This window comes from Dromiciops gliroides, chromosome 3 (assembly GCF_019393635.1).
Source record: "Dromiciops gliroides isolate mDroGli1 chromosome 3, mDroGli1.pri, whole genome shotgun sequence".
Lineage (NCBI taxonomy): Eukaryota > Metazoa > Chordata > Mammalia > Microbiotheria > Microbiotheriidae > Dromiciops > Dromiciops gliroides.
Genome location: NC_057863.1, coordinates 203,754,042 through 203,771,053, shown reverse-complemented (window position 1 = coordinate 203,771,053; position 17,012 = coordinate 203,754,042). Strand labels below are relative to the sequence as shown.

The 17,012-nt window shown below is 33.8% G+C and overlaps 1 protein-coding gene across 1 annotated transcript in view; it reads right to left on the bottom strand.

Moving 5' to 3' along the window:
* LOC122747345 (proto-oncogene tyrosine-protein kinase ROS-like) overlaps positions 1–17,012 on the bottom strand; it is a 168,986-nt gene that overhangs the window by 125,449 nt on the left and 26,525 nt on the right. Inside the window, exon 4 of the mRNA XM_043993426.1 lies at positions 1,965–2,104. Coding sequence (XP_043849361.1) covers positions 1,965–2,104 — 140 coding nt within the window. The remainder of the gene's footprint in view (positions 1–1,964; positions 2,105–17,012) is intronic.

The following is a 17,012-nucleotide window of genomic DNA, read 5'->3' as shown; positions in this document are numbered from 1 at the left end:
TAAAAAACAAAAAAAATGGGCTTAATCTCTCAGTGCAATAGGCAATTATCTAAGTGAATTGCCAATTTATGTCAGTGGACGGAATTTTGATTACTGGAGCTATTTACATTGACAAAAATTATATGTCTGCCTCTTTCTGCCCCCTCAAAAAAATAGGACTATAAAATATAATTGGTGTGAGGTATAGCCATACAATCCCCCATTATATTTATCATAGGCCACTAGAAATATTCCCAATTTTAAACTTTAAGAATTTGGGGCAGGGTGGAGAAAGAAGGATAGAAGTTGGAAACAATGAATAGATGCTTATGAAACTGGTACAAAATAAGAAAAGAAAATAAGACTTTGGAAGAACTGTTAAGGAAACAAGGATTATTATTTGGTCTGGAAAGAAAAAGCGAAGAGGAAATTTTAAAATACCCTTCAGTTTTATAAATGGCTCTTCAGAAAATAGTAATGAATTGTTTATTCATTCTCCACCCAGGACCAAATAAGAAGTGAGATTAAGCTACAATATAAGGGATTTACACAAAATACAAAGTAGAATTTCTTGACATTGAATATAGTATATATTGAAATGAAATTATAATGTAATTGTAGAATTCCCTTCTTTATAAATTTTTATCAGATAGCTTTCACCTTTCTGGCATGGTGTGGAGGTGCTAGTGTTTAAAGACAAGAAAATAGTGTAGCTGATTTTTCAAAATATACTCAAACTAAAGAATAAGATGAATTAAAAAAGATGGTCACTTTAAAGGCTTAAATATATGTTTTATTCTTCTGTAATAATTATGTAATCCATGAGAGCCATACAATAAAGATACTATATACATATATGTGTATATATATACATATTATATAATATCTAAACTGTGTATTTATATCTATCTATATCTATATCTATATATCACAACATTATATTCATTTTAAAAGTCCCTTGACATAACTTTAATGAGTGTACCAGGGTATTTTCATGATGAATAATTGGAAGAGTTCACCTACTTAAGGGCTATGAGTTTATCCACTGGTTGCATAAAATATAACTTTACATTTAAATTTTAACAGCAGGTATATTAGCATAATTAAGATGCAGCCATTTAAAAATGCAATTACTAAGGAATAGATTGGCTTCTGCACCTATAATGCTATTTTCCTTAAAACATATTAAGAGCGTAGATTCATAAAATATCTTATAATTATACCTACCATATATTACTAATGAGATGCAAAGTACAAAAGAGAGAATCACTGCAGAAATAGGACCAAGTACAAGTAGGATGAAGTTTTCTTGAGCATCTGTTAGGTATAAAGAAAAATTCTTTTAATAAATTCAATTTTTTCAATTATACATGAACAAGAAATAAATCGAAAAATTTACATTAAAATGCATGCCCCAACCTAGTTTATGTCTCCATGACATGTTTGTTCATTTTTCATGGGAGGATTATGGGAACTGACCTAAAGTTCTTTAAATCTCTTACTTTTACCCTATTAAGTAAAGGTTATGATGATGATGGTTCATTTCTAATATGCTGCTAGCACTTTGTGGTACTCTATTTCCATTAATAGCATATCTGCAATTCATGATCAGGCACTTTAGAATTTTAACATGTTATATTCCTATTAACATACACTTTGAACAATTCTAAGAATGGTTATAACTGGACTGTTTCTCTTTCAAATACATATTTCAAAAGCTTTTCCCTACTCTTTGCTCCACCTTCTACTCTCAGCATAGGTGAATTCAACTGATTAAATGCAAATTGAATTTTTTCATCTTATTCTATATGGGTCTGAGTTGGGGTCTATATAACTTAGGGAAATTGCTCTATGGAAGTGGGCCATTAATAAAAAGGGGAGCAATATTTTACTAAAGTAACATATTAATCAAAATCTCCTACCATTATGGAACAAGACAAAGTCTTTACTGATGTCACTGAAATTTGCTGCCCAAGGCTATTTACTGCTGCAAACTCGAAAGTGGTATATTCCCTGGAGATCTCCATAATGCCAAGAGCAGACACTTGTGTTGCAAGGACCTTGATGTACAGTTACCCAAATATTTGAGTTATTGGTCTTCGACAATGTCTCATTCTGTAAGGATCTAAGGAAGAAAATTAATTGGAAGGATACTTAACCTTAACCTATGGATCTACATGTAATATGTATATGTATATATGCAACATACATATATATGGTGTATATACATATATACACACACATATCGGAGTACTGGAGTATACAAAGAATGGAACAATATAGTGCCTATCTGCCAGGTACTTATATTTTACAATCCAATTAAAATAACATTTTAAATTAAATCAGTGTTGCTAATTCGATGGCAATTATTAAAACACAAATGATTGCAAATAGAGGCCAAAAAAAATCCCTTTTCCCTGAATCTTTAGTAAATTGACATTATAGTAGGAAGGAAAAAACCCACTGTTTAATTGTAACAAAAATATACATGTATACATTTTCAACTTCATTTTTAGAAATTATAAATGATTGAATGATAAGGATTTCTGATTTTTTTTTTGTTAATAAAATACAGCAATTAAGCCTTGTATTTGCTAAATGAATATAGGGAAATTTTTTATACTATCATAAGAACCAGACATCTTTCCAGCACTGAACCTTAGAGATTGCTTATTACTCTAAGAAAACTGGACTCAGAAAGAAGTGAATTTCCAAAAGCCACACTGTAACAGAACCTGAATTCAAACCCAGGTCCTCTGATTCTAAATCCATTGTTCTTTCTACTATGTCACACTGTTATTTTTCTTCCATGTTAATGGCTCCCAAACATGTGGACTCATCTCTATGTCTTCATATCAAATATCAACTTCTGAAGCCCAGGAATACAGAAACTTTATTCTCACACTTGGCTTGCTGCCTAAGAAGTATAGGCCATTTTTTTCTTTCACCATTGATGCCTAAAATCACATCAATAGCCATGTGTTTCAATATTTGACCTTTCCACCCCTAAGCTCTTGTTTATAGTACAGAAAGAGCAAAAATTAAGCAAAATAGATAACAATATTAAAAAAATACAAACAACCTTTGTGTTTTTTTTCCTTTCTAGCTTCTTTCCTTCCTCTTTCCTTTCTCTTCCCCTTGCCCATACCTTCTTTCTTGGCTATTTCCAATTTATCTTTTGATTCTGGCATTCTCATATTTTTGTAATAGATTCTTGTATCAACAAGAATTGGAGTTCATATCAAATCAAGTATGATGGCATATTTTGTTTTTTCTTGTACTAGTAGAGTAAAAGACTGGAAAAGCTATACTTAAAAAGCTTGACTTTCTCTGTGGCTGAGTCACTTCCTAAGAATAGTACAGCTCCAAATGTAAAAGGACACAAAAGGAAACATTCACTTTACTTGTAATTAATGCCACTTTGCAGAAGAAAGACAAAGAGGAAATAAAGAAGTAGTAGCAGCCAAGTTTTCTTCTAGTACTTAGCCCAAATCCTAAAATAATCTGGATTAAAAAAGGTTAATTTTTTGCATTTATTTTTAATATATTAATTTAGCATTTTGTTTTTACCCAATTATATATAAAAACAATTTTAACATCTGCTTTTTAAAATTAAATTCTCAGTTCTCTCCCTTCCTCCCCATTTCTCTCATTGAGAAGGCAAACAATTGGATATAGGTTTTATATATATATATATATATATATATATATATATAGTCATGAAAAACATATTTTCATATTAGTCATGTTGTGAAAGAAAACATAGAACCCCACCCCCCAAATAAAGTTTTTTTAAAAGTATGCTTCACGGGGCAGCAAGGTGGTACAGTGGATAGAGCACCAGCCCTGGAGTCAGGAATATCTGAGTTCAAATCCGGCCTCAGACACTTAACACTTACTTGCTGTGTGACCCTGGGCAAGTCACTTAACCCCAGTTGCTTCACCAAAAAAAAAAAAGTATGCTTCACTCTACATTGTTTTTTCCCCACTGTGGAGATGGACAGAATTTTTCATCATAAATCCTTTGTAATTTTCTTGATCATTATACAGTATTGCTATTACTGTGTACAATGTTCTCCTAGCTCTGTTAATTTCACTTTGCATCAGTTCATGTAAGTCATTCCAGGTTTTTCTGAGAGCATCCTGCTCATCATTTCTTATATCACTATAGTATTCCATAACAATCTTACACTACAACTTGTTCAGTCATTCCCCTTCAATTTCCAATCTTTTGTCAACCCTAAAAGAGCTGCTTTAATACTTAACATAAAAGTCTTTTTCCTTTCTTTTTTTTTTTTTTTTTAGCTCTCTGGGATACAGACCTAATAGTGATATTTCTGAGTCAAAGTGTATGCATGGCTTTATAGGTCTTTGAGAATAGTTCCTAATTGCTCTCCGGAATGGTTGAATCACATCACAACTCTACCAACAATGCATTTTTGTCTCAATTTCCCATATCCTCCCTGGAATTTGTCATTTTCTTTTTCTGTCATATTAACCAATATGAAAAGTATGGGAGTGATACCACAGTTGTTTTCATTTGAAGTTTTCCAATCAACAGTATGTCTATAGATAACTTTGATGATTATTTTCATTATTAAAACTGCCTGTTCATATTCTATTATCATTTTTTAAATTTGGAAAATGGCTCTTATTTTTATAAATTTGACTCAATTCTCTACATATTTGAGAAATGAGGCCTTTATCAAAGAAACTTGCTATAATTTGTTTTTCAGTTATGATTACTGTATATTTCTCTCCATCCTATTTCTCCCTTTATCCCACTATCTCTCTTCCTTTGCCCTGTCCATCCTCAAGTGTTTTGCTTGTGACTACCACCTTCCCCAATCCACCCTACCTTCTACCTGCTCCCTACCTTCTCATATCTCTTTCCCCTCCTATTTTCCTGTAAGGTAGAATAGATTTCTGTATCCAAATGAGTGTGTAAGCTATTTCCTCTTTGAGCCAATTCTAATGAGAATAGGGTTCAAGTGCTCCCCCCTATTCCCCTCGACTGTAAAAGATTTTTCATGTCTCTTTTATGTTAAATAATTGACCTCATTCTACCTCTCCCTTCTCCCTTCCTCCAGTGTATCCCTCTTTTCCACCCATCCCCCCTTTTAAAAAATATGATTCCAACATATTCAATGCATATCCATGTCCTCTGTCTATGTATACTCCTTCTAACTGTCCTAGTAGTGAGAAAGTTCTTAGGATTTATAAGTATCATCTTCCCTTGTGGGAATGTGAATGGTTTAACCTTATTTAATCCTTTATGATTTCTATTTCTTGTTTACCTTTTTATGCTTTTCTTGAGTGTTGTATTTGAAAGACAAATTTTCTATTCACCTCTGGTCTCTTCATCAGGAATATTTGAAAGTACTCTATTACATAGAATATCCACTTTTTCCCTTAAAGAATTATACATAGTTTTGCTAAGTAGGTAATTCTTGGTTATAATCCTAGTTCCCTTGTCCTTCAGAATATTATATTCCAAGATCAATATTTCTCAGATCCTTTAACATAGAAGCTGCTAAATCTTGTGTTATCCTGACTGTGGATCCACAATATTTGTATTTTTTTTCCTGGTCATGCCCAGTATTTTCTCCTTGACCCGGGACCACTGGAAATTGGCTATAATATTCCTGGAAATTGGTGGATTTTTAAATTTTCTATGTTATCCTATGGTTATAGGATATCAGGGTAGTTTTCCTTGATAATTTCTTGAAAGATGATGGTTAGGCTTTTTATTTTTATCATTGCTTTCAGGTAGATTAATTCTTAATTTGTCTCTCCTTAATCTATTTTCTAGGTCGGTTGATCTTCCAATAAGATATTTTACATTTTCTTTTAATTTTTCATTCTTTTAATTTTGTTTCATTGTTTTTTGTGTGTCTCATGACACCAAATTAGTTTTCACTTGCCCAATTCTCATTTTTAAGGAATTATTTTATTCAGAGAGCTTTTGTACCTCCTATCACATTTTACCAATTATACTTTTAAAGGAGTTTTCTTCAGTGTATTTTTGTGCCTCTTTTACCTTTTGGCCTATTCTATTTTTTAAGGTGTAATTTTCTTCAGTAACTTTTTGGTGTGCCTCCTTTACCAAGTTCATGATTCTGGTTTTCATGATTTTCTTGCATCATTCTCATTTCTTTTCCCAATTTTTCCACTACTTGTCTTATTTGATTTTCAATATACTTTTTGAATTCTTTCCAGAGTTCTTTTTTGGAGTCTGAGAACAATTCAACTTTTTCTTTGAAGCTTTGGATGTAGCAGTTTTGACTGTGTTGTATTTCTCTGAGTTTGTGTTTTGATCTTTCCTGTTACCTTAGTAACTTTCTACGGTCAGGTTCTTTTGTTGTTGTTGCTGTTATTGTTGTTTGCTCATTTCCCAACCTATTTCTTGACATTTAACTCCATTAAAGTGGTGCTCTAATCCCTGGTGGAGGGGGAAGGGTCCTACACTTTGGTGGTATGCTATCAATAGAGGTGTGGTCATTGTTCTCCTAACCTGTGCTCTGGTCTGTGAGTGATCACAAGCACTTTTTTCTGTACTGGAATTGTGACAAGGGTCCCCATTTCACTGCAGCTGCAAGCTCTGTTGTGCTCCTCACCCTTGAACTGCAACCAGGCAATGCAACAGAGTCCTGCACTTAGCGCCAGGAAAGGGACCCCTATAATCTCCTTATCAGTTGTCTAACCCCCTTACTATCTATATGTTGAGAGCTCTGTAAGTCATTGGTCTCTCTGCTCATTCAGTTTGGCCCCACAGACTGCTGCCAGTATTCTGGCACACATTCTGCACTGCCACAGCCTGTGTTGGACTACAATCCACTCTTACCCTGGTGTGATTCTTGGGCTGGAAAATTGTACTTTTATGGGCTCTGCTGCTACAGAACATTTGAGGTGTTATTTAAAGTTGTTTGGATGGGAATTGGGGGAGTTCAGGTGAGTCCTGCCATTTTCCCATCATCTTGGTTCCACTCTGCCTCAAAAATGTTCTTTTAAAATATGGTATTATTAACCTACATCAGATTGCTTGCTGTCTTGGGGAGCGAGGAAGAAGGGGAGGGAGGGAGAAAAATTTGGAATGAGAAATATTATAAAAACAAATATTGAAAACTATCTCTACATGTAACTAGAAAAATAATAAAATACTTTTATGATATAAAAAGTAAGAAAAGTATGATATCATTAGAGGAAGAATAATTATATGAAAAGCAAAGATGAGCTTTTCCTTCTGTTTGCCTTTCATTTCTCTATGATATGCTTGTGGAATACTGCTGACAAATTTACTGTGTCAATCTTTGTGCACTTTCCTGTGGCAAAACTGTTGTCTTCAAAATCTTAGGTTTTTAATTAGACAGTTTCCTAAAGAATGATTCTTGTAAACTATATATTTTGGGGAAAAAACTACCTTAGTATTTTGACTTGAAGCAAATATCTTAGAGTAAGCAAAGCTAAAATTTAACTCTGTTGCCTCTTTGTCATTTACCTAATAATAATATAGATTAATCACATCATGAAGAAATAGACAGTACATAGTACTTTTTTATTTGCAAAAAGTTACTTACATAAGGTGTGTTTTAGGTGAAGTTAAAAAAAAGACACCTTTAGATGAAGAGAATTAACCAATTCCACAAATACTGCAGTGCCAAATTAACATGCAGGACTTTAAAAATAATGGATCCCTAAAAATAGGGTACATATTATAGAGCATGTAATAAGCAAAGTAATGGGGGAGGGAGAGGTGATGAGTATTCACTTAGGACTTCAGACTTCCCTAAATGGGACAATACATCCCAATACCCCAGTCTAGTTTTAGTTCTAAATTTCCTTTCTGTGAAGTTAAATATAGCCTTTGAATCTATGTGCCAATAGTGCTGGTAAATGTTAACAATTGGATTTCTTAAAAGAAGTTACACTTTTAAGTTTAATCTTCATTACTAACATTTTGTCTATCACTTTCTTAAGTCTAGTCAATTAACAAAACAATAAATCAAACCCTGATTTGTAGTGGTTTCCAATTTTCACTGTGTAAATGCTCATACTCATAATTTAATAACATCTCTCTGGATTTCAACCCATCTGGAGCACTTCTCTGGATTTGTGTCTGTGTGACAACACAACAGCCAGTCAAAAAGTTAATATTTCAGGGGCAGCTAGGTGGCATAGTGGATAAAGCACTGGCCCTGATTCAGGAGTACCCTGAGTTCAAATCCAGCCTCAGACACTTGACACTTACTAGCTGTGTGACCCTGGGCAAGTGACTTAACCCCAATTGCCTCATCAAAAAAAAAAAAAGTTAATATTCAGTCAACAAACCAGTATTATTTGTTCATGTAGTGCCAAACACCTGTGAGACTAATTTTTTTCCCTACTAACCATTCATTTAGAATTTTAGAGGCATAGTTTCAATTCAGAAAACACTTATTGAACATCTACTGAGTGAAAAGCACTTTCTTAAGCTCTGAGAACAATATAAAGTTTCTCTAGGATCCATTCTTCCAATCCATACGAATTTCAATCTAATATTGACCCCCTCCAGTTTTTAATACTTTATTCTCAATATATTCCATAGATGAAAAGAAAAAAGCTTTTAAATTCATAGAACAGTTTTTGCATCCTCAGCACATCTCCATGTCAAGCTCCTTCTTTGGTACCCTAGAATGAAATAAATGTTAATGGGCCATAAAATTTAAAAGAGCTTGACTCTATTCTAAGGAAAATGGAGCAGTATCTAATTAACTGAACCTAAACACTTAAGGATTTTATTTTGTTCTGTAAATAGGGTATGATAGGTGGGCTGCCAGGGGAAAAATCTGTTTTGAGTGGCATCTAGTGGACATCTGTAGTATGCAACTTTAAGATTTCAATATTCTATGCTAGTTAATGAATGTGATTCTTTCTTTAGTTGTCAAACAACAAACTGTGTTTACCTATGTGTGTTTGTGGTGGGGTATGCATATTTAGAAATGTGTACATTATAGCTGACCCATTGAGATGAAATAGGTTGTTTTTAAAATACTTCATTATTTCAAGGCTACATAATTTAATTTGTGTGAACTCCTTAACCTAATGCAGTTTGCAGATTGCATACTTTAATAAATGGTATTTATGTGTACCTGGAAAAATTCATTTTATACATATATCTTTAAATGTTTTTAATAGAAATGATTGTTGTACTTAAATGTTTTTTCTGTATCTATTGATATAATCATATGATTATTTTTCTTTACTTTTATCATGATATAATGAATTATGTTATTAGTCTTCCTTATGTTTCTGCATTCCTGCATTCTGCATCCTTGTGTTCCTGGTAGAAGCTTTCAATTCATGTCAATTCAACAAACATTTTTAAGCACCTAATTCATATAAGTTGTGCAAGTGCCTTGAATGGCCAAATATTTATACTTTTATATGTCAAGATAATTAATTTCACTGATACAAAGTAACTTTTTATGATTTTGTGTGTTGTCTGTAACAATTACTATGACCAAAAGATCATTATGGGTAATCTTGTGATGAGCATCTCTGAATTTAGCTAAGTTATTCCTCATGCAACAGATATACAGTTAGTAGTCTTCCATCATTTCAAATATATCCCATTAAATGCCCACAAGCAATATATTCTACAGTATAATTTCAAAAGTTTCAAGACAAATATCCTTTTACATATGATTTTTACATTGGATATTCATGTTACATTTTTTGAAATCAAAATGTTTTAATAATTTAAAGGCCATCAACACTTGTTATGTTTTCTGTATCTCTTAAATAAAAACAGATAAAATTCTATTGCTCTGGAATTTGAAAGTCTTTTCCAAAGGCCAAATAAATGTATACTGAGTTATTCATTATATTTTGAAATTAATCTATTTATTCTGGGGTCACTCTGACTCTGACTCTAAACATACTGTGTTCTGTTTTTTTTCTCTCTCTCTAGGAATTATTTTAGGTACCAGTCCATTATTTCTCACTGTTAATAACATCCTAGAACAACTTCAAATAACCTCCCATTATATTTTGGCCTTCTCCCTGAATGATTATTTGAAAAATATCTAAGGGTTTTGAACTTTAAAAAAAATTTGGTCTCAATTTGTCCATTTTTGTCTTTCAAGGATGCACTGATTCTCTAATCTTCCTGAATTCTGTATCTGTGGGCAAAGCTTTATTTGATGTCAATTCTTCCCATTTTTTTCTCCTTATTTCTTTGTGCACACTTTTCTCATTTCTTTAATTTCCCATATTTGTGTGTTTTCTTTCACTTTATTCCTCCTGTCAGGATTTTCCTGTAGGTCTCATCTATTTTAAGTGTTGATTCCTTTCTCTTCCCTAAATTACCTTTCATTGTTCGTTTTTGGTAATGGGTTTTATATCTTTTCAGTATTGATAACTAATACCAAGCATTCTGACAAGAAAATAGTATTTCATATCCTTTAATTTTCTTTTTAAAAAAATTACCTTTGTCTTCACCATTTAATGATAATTTTAATATAACATCCAGACTCACCTACCTCCCTTTCCAAATTTATTATTGAGAAGAACTGAAAGCATGGAGTAATGTGTCTCTCTAGACTTCAAGTCAGGAAGCCTGTGTTCAAATCCCCCTTCCCAGCTCACTCCCCCAACATTTATTGGCTATGTGATCCTAAGCAAGTCAGCTGACATATTTGTACCTCAATTTCCTCATTTATAAAGTGAGATTATTGGACTAAGATAAGGGATTGATGTTCCCATGAGCTTTAAATCAATGGTCCTTTAAGTCCAAAATATGCATCTTTGAATAAATACCAATCTGAGTCCAAGTTCTTGGATGGGAGTCTGAGTTTCAGTGGAAGGTGACATTTGAAATGATCTTAGAAGGAAGTTAGGCACGATAAGGGGCAGAGCTGAGCAAGAAGGCAAAGAGGTGGGAAGTGAAATTTTGAGATTAAAAACTGCTACAACCAACTCAAGAAATAAGAACTTTTAGATAGATTAATTCATAAAAAGGGCAAGGCAAAGTGTTGGTGCAACAAGTTAACAAAGTCACTGTGGTCTGTATTTGTGGATCTCTTTCTAGGAAGGTTATTTTGTTCCATAGAGTTCATTATTGAACCTGGGTGCCATTACCTCCCTCTTCTATACTACTGGGATGCCAATGCCTAAGTACTTGCAACTGAAACTATGAAAGTCTTTTGTTTCAGTGTAGGAAACTATTTAGAGAAAGAAAAGGCAAGCAGGTGGATAGAGAGAGAACGAAAGAATGAAAGAAAGAATGAAAGAAAGGAAGGAAGGAAGAAAGAAAGGAAGAAAGCAAGCAAGCAAGCAAGCAACAGTAAGTACAATTGCAGGGGAAAAGAGATAAGAATAGCTAGTGAAAGAAGCAGAATACTTTTCAAAGAAAGTTATGAGTGAAAATGTTAATACCAGCATGTTTACATAGTAAATATTCATTCCTGACTTCTCATGTAGCATACCTATATTGGGTTTTTACTATTTAAATAACTAGACAAGGCACTTAGGGAAGAACTCAAATATATAAGATGTGGTCTTTTTTACTAAGAGCTGAAAATCCATTTGGTGAGATTAGATCTATAAAAAGTAGCAAATAGTAAGTCCCAAAGAGTTCAAAAGAAGAGAGATCATTGTGAACTAATGTGGTCACGGAAGGTCTCATAGAGAAAGTGACTAACTCTGTGTAAACCAGGTTGAAATCCAGGATGATTTGCATAACAACTGCCTCATTGCTGGCAGAGATGCTGGCTCAATAATATTTGGAGGACAGAGATGGTAAAAGAGCTTGGAAAAAGATAAATTCTTGCCTCCTCCTTTAAAAGATGACATACATTGGTTCCATACACTCTTTGTAGGAGAAATCCAGAATGAGAGAAAGAAAAGTCTGGTAAGGGATAGACATGTAAGGAATTGGCACCTCAACAAATTCCTGATTTCTATCTTGCCTCTTCTAGAGACCAGGGAGTTTCTCCTTTGAGTAAGATCAAAAACTCTCTCAACTGAGTTGAGATATCTCACTTCTAGAGAGAGTGTGAATGCTTATTCACTCTCTGGATTGTCTGATATATTCTGATCTATAAATCTTCTCTGATTTCTGTTTGCTAGTTTCTTGGATAAATGTGCATGATGTGCTATTTACCATTTATTATGGTCTTCCTTCCAAATGGCATTTGGTAACAAGGAAGCAGCTGCTGGGAGAACTGAATTCAAGTCTAGGCCTCCTTACTTATTAGCTACATAATCCTAGGCAAGCCACTTAATCTTTGCCTCAGTATCCTCAATTGCAAAAATGGGAATAATGATAGCACCTAGCTTTAAGATCATTATGAGAATCAAATGAATTGTATTTGTAAAAAGTGCTTAACACATATTTGGCAATAGTAGGGGCCACATAAATTCTTATTCTGTTCCCTTTCTTATGGATATGAACTCTTCTCTCTTTTTGAGGCATAATGACCAAGAAAATAATTGAAACTAAAAATTGTTTCCTCTAGACTAACAATATTTAAAGGGGAGAAAAAAAGGCAAGTAGATATAATTCTAATCCAATACCCACTGTCTGAAGAGAGCAGAGTAGCCCAATTTTTTTTTTCTCCCCGCCAGGTGGAAATTAAAGGTCTGCCTTAAAGAGGGGTGGGAAAGATTACAGCGATACCTAGCCATGTCTCTTTGTGAGAAGCATTTAGACAACCCATATGGAATAATTGACAGGGACAGCATATATGTTTTTGAAGAATAGATTAAAATTGAATCAGTTCATATTATCATATGATTTTAAAACTGAAGTCTTAGAGACAATCTAGTTCAACCCTCTTATTTTACATTTAAAGAAACCAAAATCTGCCAAAGATTTTAATTTGAAAGGATGAACATCAACTGAGGAATGGCTGAACAAGTTATTGTATATGAATGTAATGGAAGACTTATTCTATAAGAAATGGTAAGCAGGCAGATTTCAGGAAAAACCTGTAAAGACTTACATAAACTGATGCTGAGTGAAGTGAGCAGAACCAGCAACATAGAGCAATGATCAACTGTTAGACTTAGCTTTTCTAAGCAATACCATGATCCAAGATATTTTCTTTTTTCTTTTTTTTAAGTGAGGCAATTGGGGTTAAGTGACTTGCCCAGGGTCACACAGCTAAGTAAGTAAGTATTAAGTGTCTGAGGGCCGGATTTGAACTCAGATACCTGCTGACTCCAAGGGCCGGTGCTCTATCCACTGTGCCACCTAGCCACCTCGATCTAAGACATTTTCAAAAGACTCATGGTGGAAAATTCTCCCCACATCCAGAAAAAAGAACTATGAAATCTTAATGCAGATTGATACATACTATTTTCACTTCTTTTTGTTTGTTTTTTTTTGTTTTATTTTCCTTTCTTGTGTTTTTTTTTCCTTTTTGTTCTGATTCTTCTTTCACAACATGACTAATGTAGAAATATGTTTAACATGATTGTACATATATAACCTGTATCAGATTGCTTCCTCTCTTGGTGAGAGAGAAAGGAAGGGAGGGTAGAAGAAAAATTTGAAACTCAAAATCTTACAAAAATCAATGTTGAAAATTATCTTTACATGTAATTAGGAAAAAATAAAATATTATTAAGAAAAAAAATAAACTGAGTCTCATCTTTGCCTTTACATCTCTGAATCATATTTTTATTTCCTCTGACATCTCTGTCTGTCTCTGTTCCATCTCTTCCCATCTCTCTCTCTCTCTCTCCCTCCCTCCCCCCACCCCCCCATTCTGTCTTAGCTTCACTTGGTACTAAAAGGCCCAATATCTTGATGTGTTATCTAAATTGATTTCCTTAAAATCTCATTCTCTAGGATTTTAGCCACTCCCTTCTTCCACCCATTCTCATAAAATATGGATAACCTCCTTGGAAAAGTTCTGTGTGGTCCTTCTGGGACTATTCATGGATTGCCAGTTTATGACTAGTATCCTGGTGAGGAGAAGATGTAACCTGATCAGCTCATAGTTCTCAAGGTCATTAAAGTCTTAGGGGTAGTCTTAATTTAAAAGGATGAAAATTTAAAGGCCATTTACTTTTTAGGAATATTTTAGCCTTGATTTATATAATCTATATCCAAGGAAGTGATAGCTAAAACTGGTTTAGCATTAAATACTATTCATTAACATGGATTCATTGAGCTGTATCTGTCATTAGTCCAGTCATGTCAAATAAATTAGAAAAAATATTCATTTCTAGAGATGATGACTAAAATTCAAGCTTATCTTGACTAGTCTAAAAATTTTAAGAACTTTTGCCCCTTGTTTGATTTCTATTCCTTAGATATCAGAGAACATTTCTAGCGTGTTTGACAAATTCAATTTCTTTCCATCTAGGTAGCAAGGATGAAATACAATTTTCTATTGTGTTGTTGCATCCTATAGAGAATTTCTGTAGAGAAGATTATTGAGAGGCATGATACTACAACAAAAAGAGAGATGTGATAACAGGTAGCTTGACTTAAAAAAAAAAATTAGCAAATATTCATCATTCACCAATTCACAACTCAAATTATCCAAACAACTCTAGTGGAACCTAGGCAAGTAAAACATTTATCTTCATGTTTCAATGTCAATATCAAAATATCACTTCAGGTGATGATATCCCCATGAGAAGAGGTAAGTCTAGGGTAGTGAATATTGTTCTGACCATTACTATCACTACACATGTTTAATGGTGCTGATATGTGTTTATTGCCTTCCCTGAAGGGATAACATAACTCAGCAGCAGTGTTCAAGGAAAAAAAAAATCAGAATAATGAAAAGAGTGAAATTCACAAGGCCTATTCATATTCCTTAGTAATAGATTTTAAAATTTGATTATTAGCAGTGTGGGGAACTGGACTTCATTTTAGCCCCATCTCTGCCACTAACAAGTAAGATGACCTGGAGTAGTCACTTAACCTTTCTTTTTTCTTTTTTTTTCCCTCACCTATAAAATGGGAATACAAATAATTGGCCTTCTTACCTTATAGGATTTTTATGGTGAGCAAATATTATCATATATGTGAAAGTTCTTTGAAAACTTTAAGACTTATTACTGATATATCTTGTTATTATTAATGCTTAGTAGCATGCTGTTTAATCTTTCTTTGTGAAAACAAAACAAAACCAAAAACTAGGTCTTAGAGAATAGAAATAACCAAAGCTATTTAAATTATTAGTTCTAATGCTAGGAGTTGAACTCAAATTCTATAACTCAATAGTCATTGTTCCTACACAGTCTAAAGAGGGGGAAAGAGCAGACTAAGCTATAGGAATTTGCTAGATGTATTGAGGGGAGTGGGTGAATAGACTTGCCTAGAAGAGATAAATGGTTAATATGGGGGAAAAGAAAGAAGAATCTGTAAAGAAAAATTTGGACGCAGATTGTGGATTGTGTTTCAATATGATATTTTTTGTACCTCCTTATAATATAGTACCTGATACATATGAAAATTTTAAAAAAATACTTGTTGATATTGAATACTACATAATGATCAAATTTGGACCTGGAGAAAATTAATAAAATAGATATCCACTTCTTTATTAAAGGGTATGGAATATCATATGTATTTATGTATGTATGTACACATATATTTATATGTTTGTATATATGTATGTATGTATATGTGTGTGTGTGTGTGTATTGCTACTCATGGTTGATCCGTTTGTTGGTTTTGTTAACTATTTTTTCCTCTTTAAAACAATCTCTCAGAGGGTAGAGACTAAATACAGCAAAGCAGAGGAAGCATTCTGCTGTGTTCTTCCAATATTCCCTTCCAAACAGTTTTAAATAACACCTAAAATTGAATTCTGGAATGGCAAAACCAACAAAAGGTCATCATGAGACATTCTCCCAATCTAAGACAATTTCAGAGGGTGGAAGGAAAGATCTGTGATGTGGGGGTGGAGACTGGCCTAAAGTGCACATAAATGCAGCGTCACTGATGGTGCAAGCTGATGGCAATAGAAAGTAGCAGAGGTTTTGGGAACTCTTAAGCCAGAGACAGTAAGGGGACCAGACAACTGGTCAGAAAGAGATTCAAAGGAGTGCCTGTGCCAGCACTGGACCCAGGACTGAAGAATATTGGGCAAGTCCATTGCTTAAACTTACTTCTTGGTCACAGTTCAGTTGCCAGATCAAGGAGAAAATATTGCCAGCAGTCAGAAAGAAAGAATTCAAATATTATGGAACCACAGTCAAGATAACACAAGATTTAGGAAAACTTGGAATATGATATTACGAAGGGCAAAGGAAGTAGGATTGCATATTGCTTCAAAGGAAAATGGATATTTAATAAAATAGAATACTTTCAAAGATTCCTGGTGGAAAGACCAGAGGTGAATAGAAAATTTGACTTTCAAATACAAGATAGGAAAGAAGTATAAAAAGGTAAACAAGAAAGAGAAATCATAAAGGTATAAATAAGGTCAAACTATTTACATTCCTAAATGGGAAGATAAATTTTTTAACTCCAAGGAAATTTATGATTATTAAGAGACTTAGAATGAGTATACAGACAGAGGGTATGGATATTAGTTGACTATGATGAGATAATATCCAAATAATAAAATTAAGGGGTGAAAAAGAGGTATGCATTGGAAGAAGGGGGAAGGGAGAGATAGAATGGGGTAAATTATCTCACATTAAAGAGGTGTAAAAAAGCTTTTATAGTAGATCAGAAAGATGGGGGTGGTGGTGAGCAATCTGTGGACCTTATAGGCATTAGTACTGGCTCAAACAGGGAATAATGTACATACTCAGTTGGATATAGAAATCTATCTTGCATTACAGGAAAGTAGGAAGGAAAAAGGATGATAGAAAGGAAGGCATACTGAAAAAGGTGGTGGTCAAAAGCAAAACACTTTTGAGAAGGGACAGGAGGAAAGGAAAAGAGAGAGAGAGGGAGGGGGAGAGAGACACAGAGAGAGAGACTGAGACCGAGACTGAGACCGAGACCAGGAGAGAAGGAAGGAGGGAGGAAGGGAGGGAGGGAGGGAGAGAGGGAGATAAAACACCCACCCTGGATTCAA